Consider the following 16,988-nt stretch of genomic DNA (forward strand, 5'->3'; position numbering starts at 1 on the left):
AGGACATAGAAGCAACCTAGATGTCAACTGGCAAATGAATGGATAAGTAAGTTGTGGTACAATGGAATATTTCTCAGCTCTAAAAAGGAACACATTTGAGTCAATTCTAATGAGGTGGATGAAACCGGAGCCTGTTATACAAAATGAAGTAAGTCAGAAGGAGAAACACAAATACTGTATATCAACACATATGTATGGAATTTGGGATGACAGTTAATGACAATCCTATATTCAAGGCAGCAAAAAAGACACAGATATAAAGAAGAGACTTTTAGACTAAGTGGGAGAAGGCGAGGGTGGGATGATTTGAGAGAATGATATTGAAACATGTATATTATCCTATGTAAAACAGATGACCACTGCAAGTTCAATGCATGAAACAGAGTACCCAAAGCCAGTACTCTGGGACAACCCAGAGGGATAAGGCAAGGGGCTTCTGGATGGGGGGGACACATGTATACCCATGGCTGATTCATGGTGATGTATGGCGAAAACCATCACAGTGTTGTAAAGCAGTTATCCTCCAATTAAAATAATTTATTAAAAAATAGAATATTTCTATATCTCCAGTTATATGATCCTTTTATTTCTCAAAGAATTTGGACTAATTTGTGAGAAAAGTTAGAAAATTTTACTCAGTGACTTGGTATTCCTGTTAATATTTTGAAGTATTAGAAATGATTATTTCCCTTTCCATTTTGTTTACTTTAAGAAACCATTTGTTTCCTGAGTGTAGAGATAACTTAGACCGTGCATGAAGAAACTTGTTTTGAGTTGAAAGAGTCGATATCAATAAAGTTTGTAATGAATAAAATAAAAAATAAAATAAGGTTTTATTAAAAGATGTCCTTTAAATATTTTAATCCTGGTAAATAACCTGATTTTTTTTTTATACTTTTTCACTTATATTTGTTTATGTGAGGATTACCGCAGGCCCTTGAGCCTGATCTGAGTGTGTACTGGGTTTTAGTCTCTCACTCCCTGTGTGCCTGGATGCCCAGTGTCTAGGGGCAGGTCACAGTAGGCTGTCCCTTGTACTTTATGTCAGACGGCTCTCCCACCCGTCATTCTGCTCTCCACACTCCACGAGTAACTCCATGCTCAGTCCTCTCCACATCCCTACCTGGGTAATCTCAGAATTTCTGGAAAGGAGAAGTAGCTAGCCCTCAACAAAAAGTCAGCAACAACATGTGATGAATAAGAAACATAAAAGATTAATTGGAGTTGTTTCAGTTTATTTTCTGATGCTTTGAGATTTGCTTCATTTCTTTATGTTATATTTAACCTCTGCCGAAATATCTTCCATTATTGATGCAGATTTTGAATCTTTTAGTTATATCAAAATAATGAAAAAATTGGAAAAATGGTGCTTTTTTCCTTTAATTATGAGGAATATTTCTTTCTTTTGGTATTTTGTTTTCAATGTCCTCCTCTTTGTTCCTTTCAGTAAATATCCCTGATGCAGCTGTTATGCAAGCAACCTACAGAAAATGCAAATTGGCCAGGGCCCAAGAAGACTATATTTCTTTGGATGTAAAACATACCTTCACCAACTCTGGTATGAAGAAAAACAGTGAAGATTCTGAAAGTGAGCCTGATGATTTTAAAGATATAATGCCATTTACCCCAAAGCCTCAAACACTTAGACAAAGAATGGCTGAAGAAACAAGTACGTATTTAATTTATTTATAGTATATGAATATTAAGGCATTTTTAAGTAGAATATATTATGGTAAGTATATCCATAAAAACATAATGTAGCTTCTCCTATTCTAAAATGTTTTATACCAATATCACTGACATCATGGCTTCTAAAATATTTTACATGTCTGTATCAAAATGTTATCAAAAGGTGCAATAATGCTTACTGTTATCTGATCTCCACTTGATCATTCTTGACAGATTAAAAAATTTGTAGAGTTTTTGATAAAATATTTTTGATATTGAAGACTTCCATTGTCACCTTTATAAGATTTTTTAACGTGGAAGCATCTATAGGGATTTTAGGTGTCATATATTAAAATCTTCCCTGCTCTAGTAAAAAGTTTTCCTCAACCAACAATCATTAGGTCTCAAAGAATATTTTCACATTTTTCATTTATTAAGAGGAATATTTTACCAGGTTTTTGTCACTTCAGATAATACCATTTCTGAATGGTATTTTGGTTCCTATTAACCCAGAAATTATTTTTGATACATATTTAGATTCTCAGGCATAACTGAGAATCTCCGATGTTAGAGAAGACTCTTGAGAGTCCCGTGGACTGCAAGGAGATACAACCAGTCCATTCTAAAGGAGATCAGTCTTAGGTGTTCTTTGGAAGGAATGATGCTAAAGCTGAAACTCCAGTACTTTGGCCACCTTATGCAAAGAGTTGACTCATTGGAAAAGACTCTGATGCTGGGAGGGATTGGGGGCAGGAGGAGAAGGGGATGACAGAGGATGAGATGGCTGGATGGCATCACCGACTCGATGGATGTGAGTTTGAGTGAATTCCGGGAGTTGGTGATGGACAGGGAGGCCTGGCGTGCTGCAATTCATGGGGTCGCAGCGTCAGACACGACTGAGCAACTGAACTGAACTGAACTGATGAAACCAAGTGTTTCATTTTTTCCCAAGCTTTTTCATAAGTGAGACCACCATGTTTTCAGTGAGACAGTGTGATGGTAAGTGCAGATTTTGAAGTCAAATTACTCGAATCAAGGCCTGGTTTCAACACAGTCCTTTGATATAGGACTATGTTATATAACCTCCTGCTATGTAAATTTCTTTGTTTATAGAGAGAGGATACTAATAATGCCTTCCTCCCAGAATTAGGTATTGGGAAGAAGAATTTAACACATAAAAAGTACTGCTAAGCCACTTATAAGCTCCTGAATTGCTGATTGCTGCTCCTATTAGAATGGCTCAGACAGTAAGGAATCCGCCTGCAATCCAATCCAGGGTTTGATCCCTGGGTTGGAAGATCCCCTGGAGAAGGGAACCCACTCCAGTATTCTTGCTTGGAGAATTCCATGGACAGAGGAGCCTGGCAGGTTACGGTCCATGGTGTTGCAAAGAGTTGACACGACTGTGCAACTTTTCACTTCACTTTAATTAGAATGGAAAAATATGGAATATTTATACGTCAACTTTTTTTTTCTAGCAACTAGAAATGAAGAAACAAGTGACGATAGTCAAGATGAAAAAACTCAAGATATTTGGGAGCAGCAGCAGATGAGGAAAGCTGTTAAAATCACAAAGGTAGTAATTTTTTATACCATATGTATTAGTTTCGTTCCATATGTATTTGTGGTAACAAATTACCACAAACTTGATGGCTTAAAACAACGTTTATTCTCTCTCAGTTGTTGAGGCTAGAAGGCTCAATTCAAGGTATTGGTAGGACTGTGCTCTTTTGAAGCCCCTGGGGAAGAATTCTTTTTTCCCCCTTTTTCTTTTTTTTCTTTTTTAAATTGAAGTAGAATTGACATACAGTATTTTGTTAGTTTCAGGTGTACAAAACAGTGATTGACTTTTAAATACATGATGAATAAATCACCATGATAAGTCTAGTAGCCATCTTTCACCGTGCAAAATTATTACAGCGTAATTGACTATGTTCCTTAAGCTGTATATTACATCAGGGATCCCCAGCCTCTGGGCCATGAACTAATACTAATACCTTCTATCAGATCAGTGGCAGCATTAAATTAGGAATAAAGTGCACAACAAATGTAATATGCTTGAATCATCCTGAAACTATCCCCCACACTCCTGATCTGTGGAAAAATTGTTTTCCACAACATCTATGGTGCCAAAAAGATTGGGGAACACTGTGTTACATCCCTGTGACTTATTTATTTTATAACTGGAAGTTTGAACCTCTTAATTTGCTTCACTTATTTCCCCCTCCCCTTGGGCAACCACCAGGGTGTTCTTTGTATCTATCAGTTGTCTGTTTTGTTTTGTTTATTACATTCCACATATAAGTGAGATCCAAGAGATTGTCTTTGTCTTGTTACACTTAGCATAATACCTTGTATGTCCATCCATGTTGTGACAAATGGCATGATGTCATTCTTTTCTATGGCTGAATAATATTCCATTGTGTGTATACACACACACATACACACACACATGTATATATGAGACTTATCCAATGGCTCATTGGGTAAAGAATCTACCTGCAGTGCAGGAGACACAGTAGATGTGGGTTTGATCCATAGGTCAGGAAGATCCCCTGTAGAAGGAAATGGCAACCCACTCCAGTATTTCCTGCATGAGAAGAAATCCCATGGACAGAATAGCCTGGTGGGCTAGAGTCCAGAGGGTCGCAAAGAGTCGGACACAACTGAACCACGAAGTGCGTGCATGCGCGCACACACGCACATACACACACACCACATATTCTTTATCTGTTTGCATGTCAGTGGACACTTACGTTGCTTCCTTATCTTGGCAACTGTGAATAATGCTTCAGTGAGCATAGGGTTGCGTAGAACTTTTCACATTAATGTTTTTATTTTCTTCAGGTAATTACCTAGAGTGAAATTGCTGGATGATATGGTAGTTCTTTTTTTTCACACGTTGAGGAATCTCCATGGTGTTTTCCCTGGTTGCTGTACCGATGTATGTCCCGTGAACAATGCACAAGGGATCCCTTTTTTCTACACCCTTGCCAACACTTCCTTGTTATCTACGTGGCTATGTCAGGTGTTAGTTGTGGCATGCCCAGACTTTTCTCTAGTCGTGGTGTGCAGGCTCCAGAGCACGCAGGCTCATTAGTTGTGGCACACAGGCTTAGTTTCCCTGCAGTGTGTGGGATCTTAGTTCCCCAACCAGGGATCATACCCACTCCCCTTGTATTGGAAGGCAGCCTCTTAATCATTGGACCACCAGGGAAGTCCCATTTGTTGTCTTTTTGATAATAACTGTTTTAATAGGTGTGAAGTGTCTTATTGTGGTATCGATTTGCATTTCCTTGATGAGAAGTGATGTTCAGTATCTTTTCATGTGTCTCTTGGCCATTTTAACTCTTCATTGAAGAAATATCTTTTCCAATCCTATGTGGATTTTTTGATCAGGTTTTTTTTTTATTGAGGTGTATGAGTTCTTAATATAATTTGGATATTAACTATTTTTTAAATATATCATATGCAGATATCTCCTCGCATTCAATAGGGTGCCTTTTTGTTGATGATTTCCTTTACTACCCAAAATGTTTTTAGTTTGTAGTTCCATTTGTTTATCTTTGCTTTTATTGCCCTTGCCTGAGAAGACATAGCCAAAAAAATATTGCCGAGACTGATGTCAAAGAGCATATCATTTATGTTTTCTTCTAGGAGTTTTATGGTTTCAGAAATGATTTTTGTAAGTAGTGTAAGAAGGTGGTCCAATTTCATTCTTTTGCAAAAATGTAGCTGTCCAGTTTTCCTAGCACCATTTTATTGAAGAGGCTGTCTTTTTTCCTGGAGAAGGAAATGGATACCCACTCCAGTATTCTTGCCTGGGAAATCCCATGGAGAGATGAGCCTGGTGGGCTACACTTCATGGAGTCACAAGAGCTGGGAACAACTTAGCGACTAAACCACCACCACTGTCTTTTCCTCACTGTATGTTCTTGCCTTCTTTGTTATAGATTAACTGACCATATGAGCATGTGTTTACTCCTGTGCTATCTGTTCTGTTCCATTGATTTATGTGTCTCTTTTTGTTCCAGTAATATGTTGTTTTGATTACTGTAGTTTGAAATCTGGGAGCTTGATATCTCTAGCTTTGTTCTTCCTCAAGATTTCTTTGGCTATTTCAAGGTCTTCTGTGGTTTCATATAAATGTTAGGATTATTTGTTCTTATTCCATGAAAAATTTCATTGGTATTTTGGTGTGCATGCTCAGTCGCTTTAGTCATGTCTGAATCTTTGCAACCCTATGGACTGTAGCCCACCAGGCTCCTCTGTCCATGGGAGTCTCCAGGCAAGAATACCAGAGTGGGTTGCCATGCCCTCCTCCAGGGATCGAACCCATGTCCTATGTCTCCTGCATTAAAAGTAGATTCTTTACCCACTGGAAAGTCTGGCATTTTGTTAGGGATTGCCTCGAATCTCTCAGTGGAGAATTCGTTCTTGCTTTGTCTAAATTCTGTTAGCTCCAGGTATTCCTTGCTTTGTGACCACATAATTTCTGTCTCTACCTCCTTTACACGGCTTTCTCTGTGCCTCTGCTTAATGTGTCTCTTATAAGGATACGTGTCATCAGATTTAGGGCCTGCTTGGATAATCCAGGGTGATCTTATCTTGATATTCTTCACTTAATTACAACCCCAGAGACTCTCATTTCCAAACACGGTTATGTTCAGAGGTTCCAGGGGTTAGGACATAGACCTAACTTTGGGAGGCCATCATTCAGCCCACTATACCATGTACATCATGTTCTTTTCCCACTAGATTATAAATGCTTTCCATATATTATAAGCCCCTTGAGGCAACTATATCTTTTTTACTTTTAAGTTTACAGTTATAAGTATGTTAGATGCCTAAATGTGACATTCAAACACATAAATAGGGTTAAAACAAAACTAACAACAGAAAGCATTACACTTGGGGTCAAATGTCCTGGATTTGGGTTCTGACTTTACCACTAAAATGCACTCTCCATGAAGTCAAGAATTATTAACTATTTTTTTCAGTATTATATCCCATAGTGCCTAATATGGTGAGAGCTCAATAAATATTTGTATACTCTGAGAAAATTATTTCATTTTTCTAAATCTGTTTTCTCAACAATAAAATGGGAATGATAAAGTGGGAATGATAGTGTTACCTATCTGAGTAGGTGGCTATAAGGCTCAAAATTATAATTATTTTAATTGAAAAAATTTTAAATTATTAAAAACTTTATTTTTAATCTTTTTAGTAGGAGTGCTTTGAAATTTGGTTTGCTCTTTTAAGCAAGAAAATTTTTTACAATCCTCATGTTACTAACACTAAAAAGCTAAGTAAAAGTAAGCTTTCAGTTGTAATTTAGAAGTCTCTGAGCCATTCTGTTTTCTAGTTATTTGCAGTCTGAATTATTTTTTTCACTACTACTAATAAGAACCGAAATATTTGCTTGGTTTTTTCTTCCTTTTTTTTTTCTTTCTTTTGATCAGAGATGTTTTTGGTTGTTTTTCTTTCTTTGTAATGTGAAATACACTGTGTTACAACATGTATTACCTAGGAATGCATTCTTTTGCAAGTAACAGAAAACCCAAATAATGGTGGCTTAAAATGAAAAGCTTTACCTACAAACCCACCAGCAGACTTCTATTTGCTATCCTTTCACTCACCTGGTGTTAGATGGCAACTTCTATCATGAAAAAACAAATATTTGGTTTGTTGCTGTTCTTATTTACTTTATTGAAGTATATCTTATTTATAATATTGTAATTTCTACTGTACAGCAAAGTGACTCAGTTTTATATATACATATATACATTCTTTTTTCATATTCTTTTCCATTATGATTTATCACAGGATATTGAATATAGTTCCCTGGGCTATAGATTAGGACCTTCTTGATTATCTATTCTATACATAAGTTTCATCTGAATCTGATATTTCAAAAGTCCCAATCCATCCCTTCCCCACCTCCCCTGCCTTGGCAAGCACAAGTATGTTCTTTATATCTGTGAGTCTGTTTCTGTTTCATAGGTAAAACTTCATTTGTGTCAAATTTTAGACCCAGCATTTAAGTGATATCATATGGTATTTGTCTTTCTCTTTCTGACTTCCTTCACTTTGTATGATAATCTCTAGGTCCATTCATGTTGCTGCAAATGACATTATTTCGTTCTTTTTTATGGCTGAGTAGTAGTCTGTTGTATTAATATATATGTACCATTTCATCTTTATCCACTCATCTGTCAGTGGACATTTAGGTTGTTTCCATGTCTTGGCTATTGTAAATAGTGTTGTGGTCAATGTTGGGGTGCATGTATCTTTTTGAATTATATTTATCTTTGGATATATGCCCAGGAGTAGGATTGCAAGATCATATAGCAGCTTTAGTTTTTGTTTTTTGAGGAACCTCCATATACTACTGACCATAGTAGCTGTACTAATTTACATTCCCAAGAACAGTGTACATTCTCTACACCCTCTCCAGCATTTGTTATGTGTATACTTTTTAATGATGGCTGTTCTGACTGGTAGTCATGTACATGTAGTCATGTACAGATTTGAGAGTTGGACCATAAAGAAGGCTGAGCACCAAAGAATTGATGTTTTCGAATTGTGGTGCTGGAGAAGACTCGTGAGTGTCCCTTGGACTGCAAAGAGCTCAAACCAGTCAATCCTAAAGGACATCAATCCTGAATATTCAATAGAAGGACTGATGCTGAATCTGAAGCTCCATTTCTTTGGCTCCCTGATGTGAAGAGCTGACTCATTGGAAAGGACCATGATGTTGGAAAAGATTGAAGGCAAAAGGAGAAGGGGGCGGCAGAGGGTAAGATGGTTAGATACTATCACTGACTCGATGGACATGAATTTGAGCAAGCTCTGGCAGAGGAGCCTGGCATGCTGCAGTCCATGGGGTTACAAAGAGTCTGCTAGTGACTGAAGAACAACATGCTGACTGGTGTGAGGCAGTACCTCATTGTAGTTTTGATTTGTATTCTTATAATGGTTAGCAGTGTTGAGCATTTTTTCATGTGCCTCTTGGCTGTGTGTCTTTTAGAAAAATGTCTATGTAGATCTTCTACCCATCTTTTGATTGGGTTGTTTTTGTTGTTATTGTTATTGAGTTGTATGAGCTGTTTGTAGATTTTGGAATCTCCCTGTCAGTTGGATCATTGGCAAATATTGGATTGTTCAAAAACTTTGTTCTGGTTTTTTCATGTTTGGCGAACCCAATATTTTCTTCCACACCATAGGCTGTCTTCATTTTGTTTATGGTTTCCTTTGTTGTACAAAAGCTTATAAGCTTGATTGGGTGCTACTTATTTATTTTTGCTTCTATTTCTAATTTGCTTTGACGTAAGAAAATATCTGTACAATTTATGTCAGAGAATGTTTTGCCTATGTTCTCTTCTAAGAGTTTTCTGATGTCATGTCTTACATTTAAGTCTCTAAAGCATTTTGAATTTATTTTTTGTGTATGGAGTAAGGGTATGTTCTTACTGTGTTAAATTACATGTGGCTGTCCAACTTTTCCAACACCACTTGCTGAAGAAATTCTTTTCTCCATTGTTGCATTCTTGCCTCCTTTGTCGAAGACCAGTTGGCCATAGTTGTGTGGATTTCTTAGTTTTTTTACATTGATCCACATGTCTCTTTTTGTGCCAGTATCACATTGTTTTAATTGCTATAGTTTTATAGGATTGTCTGAAGTTTGGGAGGGTCATGCCTATAGCTTTGCTTGTTTTCCTCAGAATTGCTTTGGCAATTCTGTGGTTTCATATGGATTATTTGTTCTAGTTTTGTGAAAAATGTTATAGGTAATTTGATAGGGATCACATTAAATCTATAGATTGCTTTGAGTAGTATGGACATTTTAACAATGTTAATTCTTCCAACTCAAGAGCATGGGATGTCTTCCATTTCTTTAAATCATCTTCAGTTTCCTTTATTAATGTTTTATAGTTCTCAGCACGTAAGTCTTTTACCTTCTTGGTGAGGTTTATTTCTAAGTATTATGTGATTTTAAAAGGGATTATTTTTATTCTTTCTGATAGTTCCTTGTTAGTGTAAAAAAAATGCAACAAATTTCTGTGTGTTAATCTTGTATCCTGGCTAGTTCGTGAATTTGCTTAACAGTTATAATAGTTTTTGTGTGGGTTGTTACGGTTTTCTATGTATCATGTTACATTTTCAAATGACAGTGTTTCCTCTTCACTTCTAATCTGGATGCCTTCTATTTGTTTTTCTTGTCTGATTACTGTGGCTAGTACTTCCAGTACTGTGTTGAATAGAAGAGGTGAGAGTGGGCATCCTTGTCTTGATTTAGATTTTACCAGGAAGTCTTTCCATTTTTCACTGCCGAGTATTATGTTGGCTGTAGGTTTGTTGCTTTTATTACACTGTAGTATGTTCCCTCTGTACCCAGTTTCTTAAGAGTTTGTATCATGAATGTTGAATTTTGTTAAATGCTTTTCCTACATCTGAGAAGATCATGTAGTTTTGTCTTTTCTGTGTCAAATGTGGTTCAGTTCAGTTCAGTTCACTCAGTCGTGTCCAACTCTTTGCGACCCCATGAATTGCAGCACGCCAGGCCTCCCTGTCTATCACCAGCTCGCACATTCATTGATTGATTTGTGCATGTTGAGCCATCCCTGTGATCCTGGGATGAATCCAACTTGGTCATGGTATATGATCTTTTTTATGTGTTGTTAGATTCAGGCTGCTAGTATTTTATTAGGACTTTTGCATCTATATTCATCAAAGATACTGGCCTGTAATTTTCTTTTTTTATAGTATCTTTATGTGGTTTTGGTATCAGAGTAATAGTGGCTTCATAGAATGTCCTTGGGAGTGCTCCCTCCTTTACAGTCTTCTGGAAGATTTTGAGAGGGATCAGTATGAGTTATTTTTTGTATGTTTGATAGAATTTTCCTGGGAGCTATGAGGTCCTGGGCTTTTGTTTGTAGGGAGGTTTTGTGTTTTTTTTTAATTGCACATTCTGTTTCACTTCAAGTGATTGGTCTTTTCAAAGTGTGCTGTTTCTTCGTGATTCAATTCTGGTGAGCTGTTATGTTTGTAGAAATTTGTCCATTTCTTCCAGGTTGTTATTTGTCAGTATATAATTGTTCATAGTGTTTTCTTGTAGTTTTTTTTGTATTTCTGCAATATCAGCTGTGATTTCTCCACTTTTTTTCTTTTTTTTTTAAATTTTATTTTATTTTTAAACTTTACATAATTGTATTAGTTTTGCCAAATATCAAAATGAATCCGCCACAGGTATACATGTGTTCCCCATCCTGAACCCTCCTCCCTCCTCCCTCCCCATACCATCTCTCTGGGTCGTCCCAGTGCACTAGCCCCAAGCATCCAGTATCGTGCATCGAACCTGGACTGGCAACTCGTTTCTTACATGATATTTTACATGTTTCAATGTCATTCTCCCAAATCTTCCCACCCTCTCCCTCTCCCACAGAGTCCATAAGACTGTTGATTTCTCCACTTTCATATCTCACTCTGTTTATGTGATTCCTCTCTCTTTTCTTCTTGGTGAGACTGGCTAGAGGTTTGTCAGTCTTATTTATTCTTTCAAAGAAACAGCCCTTGTTTTTATCGATTTCTTTCTATTATTTTTAGTCCCTACTTTATTTCCTCTCTGATTGTTATTATTTTCTTCCTTCTTCTGACTTTGAGTTTTGTTTTTTTCTCCTTTTTCTAATTCTTTTAGGTGTTAGATTTTTTATTTGAGATTTTTCTTGTTTCTTGAGGAAGGCCTGTATCACTATGAACTGCCCTCTAAGTGAACTACTTTTACTGCTTCCTATAGATTTTTATATGGTATCTTTTCATTGTCATTTTTCTTAAGGTATCTTTTAATTTCTTCTTTGCTTTCATCATTGACCCATTGGGGTTTTTTTTTGTTTTTTGTTTTTGAGGCAAGTTCTTTAGGCTCCAGGTAATTGAGTTTTTTGTTTGTTTTGTCATTTCTATTTCTGTGGTTAATTTCAGTTTCATGCTGTTGTGATCAGAAAAGCTGCTTCAAAAATTTCTGTACTCTTAAATTTGTTGAGCCTTCTTTTGTGCCCCAATATGTGGTCAACCACAGAGAATGTTACATGTGCACTTGAATGTATATTCCTTTTTTTTAAAATATATATATATAATGTCCTGAAAATATCAATTAAGTCTAAATGTTCTAGTATATCATTTAGGATTTCAGTTGCCTTATTGATGTTCTGTCTAGAAGACCTGTCCATTGATATGAGTAGGGTATTAAAGTCTCTTACTATTGTATTCCTGTTCATTTCTCCCTTTATGTCTGTATTTGTTCTGTGTAATCAGGTACTCTTATATTGGGTGCATATATGTTGAATGTAATATACTCTTCTTATGTTGATTTTTTTCATCATTATATAGTGTCCTTCTTTATCTTTCTTTATGACCTTTGTTTAAAGTCCATTTCTGCTACCCATGTTTTCTTATTATTATTTCTGTTTGCATGAGATACCTTTTTCCATCTGCTCACTTTCAGTCTGTGTGTTGTTCACCCTAAAGTGGGCCTTTTGTAGGTAGCATATTGTGGGCTCTTGTTTTTTAATCCGATCTGCTGCTCAGTGTCTTTTGATTGCAGCATTTACTCCATTGGCAGTGAAGGTAATTATTAATAGATACATATTTATTACCACTTTATCCTTATTTTCCAGTTGATTTTGTATTTGTTCTTTATTATTTTTTTTCCTTTTGTGGTTTGATGATTTCTTTTGTGTTATGCTTGTGTTCTCGTCTTATTGGTTTTTGTGACTCTGTTGTATGTTTTAAATTTGTGGTTTTACACTCAGTCATGTCCGACTCTTTGCAACCCCATGGACTATACAGTCCATGGAATTCTCCAGGCCAGAATACTGGAGTGGGTAGCCTTTCCCTTTTCCAGGGGATCTTCCCAACCCAGGGATCAAACCAAGGTCTCCCGCATTGCAGGCGGATTCTTTACCAGCTGAGCCACAAGGGAAGCCCAACTTGTGGTTACCCACACTGTTTTCAAGTATGTTAACCCATTACTATATCTACTTCCTTTAGGCTGATAGTCATATGTCTTCAAACACATTCTAAAATTTAAAAATCTACGTATTTTTACATTCCAACTCAGCATTTTATGGTTTTGATGTCCTCTTCTACATCTTCATGTTTATGCTTTTGCTGTTGCATTTTGTTTATCATTGCTTTCATAAAAAATGTTTTTGTGAAATTTAATTTAATATGTATACTGGCTCATTTAAGTGATTTCCTTTCTATTTTGGATTTTCTCTTTTTTCTCTTTTCTATAGATTATTCCTTCTTTGCTAGGATAGATTAATATTGCTGTTATTCTTTTAGTTTTTTCTCTGAGAAATTCTCTTTCTCCTGTTCTCAATGATAATCTTGATGTGTAGAGTATGCTAGGTTGAGTATTTTTTTCCTTTCTGGACTTTGAATATATTTTGCCACTCCCTTCTCGCCTGCAACGTTTTCTATAGGGAAATCAGTTAATAGCCTTATGAGAGTTCCCTTGTAATTAACTCTTCATTTTTCTCATGCAGCCTTTAGAATCCTCTCTTTAACTTTTGCCACTTTAATGATAATATGTCTTGCTGTATGTCTGCTTGAGTTCATCTTGTCTGAGACCATGTGCTTCTTATGGGCTTCCCAGGTGGCTCAGTGGGTAAAGAATCTGTCTGCAATGCAGGAGATGCAGATCCCTGGGTTAGGAAGATTCCCTGGAGGAGGACATGGTGACCCATTCCAGTGTTCTTGCCTGGAGAATTCCATGGACAGAGGAGCCTGGCAGGGTACATTTTGTGGTGTTCCAAAGAGTCAGACACGATTGAAGTGACTACTGTGCTTCCTATACCTAGATATCTGTTTCCTTGTTTACGTTTGGGAAGTTTTCATCCAAATTTCTTGAAATGCATTTTCTATCCCCTTTTCCCTTTCTTCCTTTTTCCAGTTATGCATAGATTGGCATTCTTTATATTATCCCATAATTCTCACATTGCTTTCATTTTCTTCATTTGGTTTTCTATCTGTTGCTCTGATTGGGTGATTTCCATTATTCCATCTTCTAGAACACTTATGTGTTCTGCATTATTCATTTTCTATTTATATTGCCTTTAGCTCAGCTTTCATTTTGGCAAGTGAGTTTTCTAATTTTTCTCAGCTCCTCTTTCTAGTTTCTAGTTCCTTTTTAGAGTAGTCTGTATTTCATTTGACAGCCTTTAACTCCTTCAGTATTTTCATTATCTCCTTTTTGAAATCAGTGTTTATTAGACTGAAGAGGTCTGTTTCAATGATTGTTCTTTTAAGGCAATTCTCTTGATCTTTTAATTGAGAGTGGTTCTTCTGTGTCTTCATTTTACTTATATTTCTATTCTACCATCTTGATTGAAGCCTCTGGTATTTTTTTTTTTTTTTTTTTTTTGAGAGTATGCTGCTGCTGGTACTGCTAAGTCACTTCACTCGTGTCCGACTCTATGTGACCCCATAGATGGCAGCCCACCAGGCTCCTCCATCCCTGGGATTCTCTAGGCAAGAACACTGGAGTGGGTTGCCATTGCCTTCTCCATTTGAGAGTATATTAGATCATAAATAGAACTAGCTTTAAAAACACTGAAAACCAAGCTTTTGTGAAAAATGAGATTTTATAATTTGCCTCTTGCATGTAAATTTACAGTTCTAAATTTTAAAACTGTGTGATAATTTTAAAAACATTTTATTACAACCATAAAAAATGTCAGAGGCATTTTAAGCTGGTGAGACATTAGTGTATCCAGTCTGCTTTCATGGTATTAATATTTGGAGGACTAATGAATGTTGAATACAACACAAATTTTCATATTATTTTTAGGGACAAGACATAGATCTTTCTTACAGCCATGAATCTCAAACAGTGAAGAAGTTTGATGCTTCCATTTCATTTCCACCAGTAAGTTTAGAAATTATAAAGAAGAAACTAAATACTAGGTAAGTAATATTAACTTTAAAATTTACATTTGTTATAGACATTTAGTAGTGAAAAAATTAGCACTATAATATTTTTAATTGAGACTTCCCTTGGTGATCCAGTGGTTTAAAATCTGCCTTGCAGTATAGAGAACTTGGGTTCAGTCCCTGGTCAGGGAACTAAGATCCCACATGCAGGGCAACTACTGAGCCTGTGAGCCACAGCTCAGACCTGACACAGCCATAAATATAAATATATATTCTATTAATTATTAAATGATAATATTAAAGAGTTATAGGAAAAATTAGCATCACCTATGTTACTACACTAACATAACTGATCCTTTTTTGTATATGTCTTTCAGTGTTTATAATAGATATATCATGTAGTTAAAATCAATAAATAATATAAAATCCTGCTTTTTTTAACTTACTATTTTTAATCTGCATTTATCTACATTGTTAAATAGCCCTTAATTTAAAAAAATAATATGCTGGAAGTTAGGGCAGCAAGATGGCAGAATTAGAAGCCCCAGACCTCATTGCCCCATAGAGATATCAACTGAACAACAGCATACTATCCAAAAAGCATTTATGAGTACCCCAGAAATCAGGAAGTTGTAGTATCCCAGGGAAGCTCAAAGCCCAGCCACATTGTAATGGGTGAGAAAAGCCATTTCGTTCCAACTGCATCTAGCCATTCTAGCAAGCCAGCACCGCTTTCAATGGAGAGAAAAAAACCGGACTCCTAGCTTTTCCTTTGGAAGGAAAAGAGCAGAACATACATTCTATATTCTAGAGCTACTGCCGAAAGGACTTGTCTCTGTCTCTCTCTTGTCTGTCTCAGAGCACTGTTGGAGAACAATCATACATTAAATGCCTGAGGACCACAGAGGACACGAATGAGCTAAGAAGCCTGTTACAGAGCCAGAAAGCTTTAAGTACTACAAACACCAGGGGGACCAAGAGACTATAAAATCCTGAAAAACCCACAAATGTCTGTAATTAGGAAATCTCTAGAAACCCTGAGGAGAATCATCCCCCATGAAAGGTTTAAGAAGACAGTCTTCCTCACACAACACCATTTGGAATCTTTATCCAGGCTAATTGAAATGCACTTAAGGGATACAGTTTCAAATAGGGGGGAAACTGCCCTTAAGTGCATTTTCAAATACACAAAGTACAACATAAAGATAACCAGACATGTGAAGAAGCACGGAAACCTGGCCCAGTTAGAGGACCAAAATTAATTTCCAGAACCAAAAGAAACAGAGGCCTATGAATTACCTGACAGAGAATTCAAAATGATCCTCTTAAAGAAGCTTAATGTGCCATAAGAGAGCACAGACAACTAAAGAAATCAGGGAGATGATACATGAACAAGGTTGGAATACCAACAGAGATGGAAACTGTAAAAGAACCAGAGGTTCTGGAGCTGAAAATACAATAACTGAACTGAAAAATTCACTAAAGGGGATCCAAAGCAGACTCTATCAAGCAGAAGAAACAAGTGATGACCTCAGAGAATAGTCATTTGAAATTACCAAGTTAGAGTAACAAAAAGGAAAAAAGAATGAAGAAAAGTGAAAAAAGCATAAGAGATTTACATGATGCTATCAAGCAGAATATCATATACTTTATGGGAATCCAAGAAGGAGAAGAGGAGCAGAATGGGACAGAGAGCTTATCTGAAGATATAATGCCCAAAGACTTACCAGCCTGAAGAAGGAAATGGGGATTCAATTTCAAAAGCTAACGGACTCCAACAAGGATTAACCCAAGGAGGCTTACACTGACACAAACTTTCTAGGTACAAAGAAAGAATTAAGTGACAAAACAAAAGGACCTTGTCATGTCCAGGGGAGTCCCATAACATTACCAGGAGGCTTCTCAACAAAGGTCTCCTCTGTTAACAGGCCAGAAGAGAGTAGGAAGATATATTCAAAGTATGAAAGAAGGAAACTGCCAACAGAGATTACAGTATCTACAAAACTGTCCTTCATGAAGGAGAAATAAAGACCTCAGATAAACAAAGCTGAGGGAGTTCATTACCACTAGACCTGCCTTACAAAAATTGATGAAAGAGATCCTTCAAGTTGATTGAAAGGATACTGTACAGTAGCATGAGGCATATAAAAATACAGAGTTCTCTGGTAAAGGCAGAATCCTGTAATACTGTGAGCATGGTATGACAATCACTTTTAATTCAGAAATTGAATTTAAAAGGTAAAAACACAAAAATGATTATGATATTATATTAATACATACAAAAATGTTTAATGTAATTTGTGGTATCAATAACAAGAGGTGGCAGGGGAGATGTAAAGGAATAAAGTTTTCATATGAGATTGAAGTTAAGATGTTTTCAGTTTAAA

The 16,988-nt window shown here is 36.4% G+C and overlaps 1 protein-coding gene across 8 annotated transcripts in view; it reads left to right on the forward strand.

The window, feature by feature from the left end:
• Nucleotides 1-16,988, forward strand: part of GCFC2 (GC-rich sequence DNA-binding factor 2) — an 84,829-nt gene that overhangs the window by 20,736 nt on the left and 47,105 nt on the right. For 5 of the 8 annotated variants that reach the window (XR_009739383.1, XM_061432498.1, XM_061432496.1 and 2 more), the window contains exons 3-6: nucleotides 1,448-1,669; nucleotides 3,147-3,244; nucleotides 12,569-12,679; nucleotides 14,519-14,634. Coding sequence is in view for 7 of the 8 variants with exons in the window: in XM_061432498.1 (XP_061288482.1) it covers nucleotides 1,448-1,669; nucleotides 3,147-3,244; nucleotides 12,569-12,679; nucleotides 14,519-14,634 (547 nt within the window). In the remaining variant the exon portion in view is untranslated. Of the gene's footprint in view, nucleotides 1-1,447; nucleotides 1,670-3,146; nucleotides 3,245-8,186; nucleotides 8,417-12,568; nucleotides 12,680-14,518; nucleotides 14,635-16,988 lie in introns of those variants that run through there. The other 3 variants (XM_061432500.1, XM_061432495.1, XM_061432499.1) reach the window with 3 other exon arrangements.

Source organism: Bos javanicus, chromosome 11 (assembly GCF_032452875.1).
Source record: "Bos javanicus breed banteng chromosome 11, ARS-OSU_banteng_1.0, whole genome shotgun sequence".
NCBI lineage: Eukaryota > Metazoa > Chordata > Mammalia > Artiodactyla > Bovidae > Bos > Bos javanicus.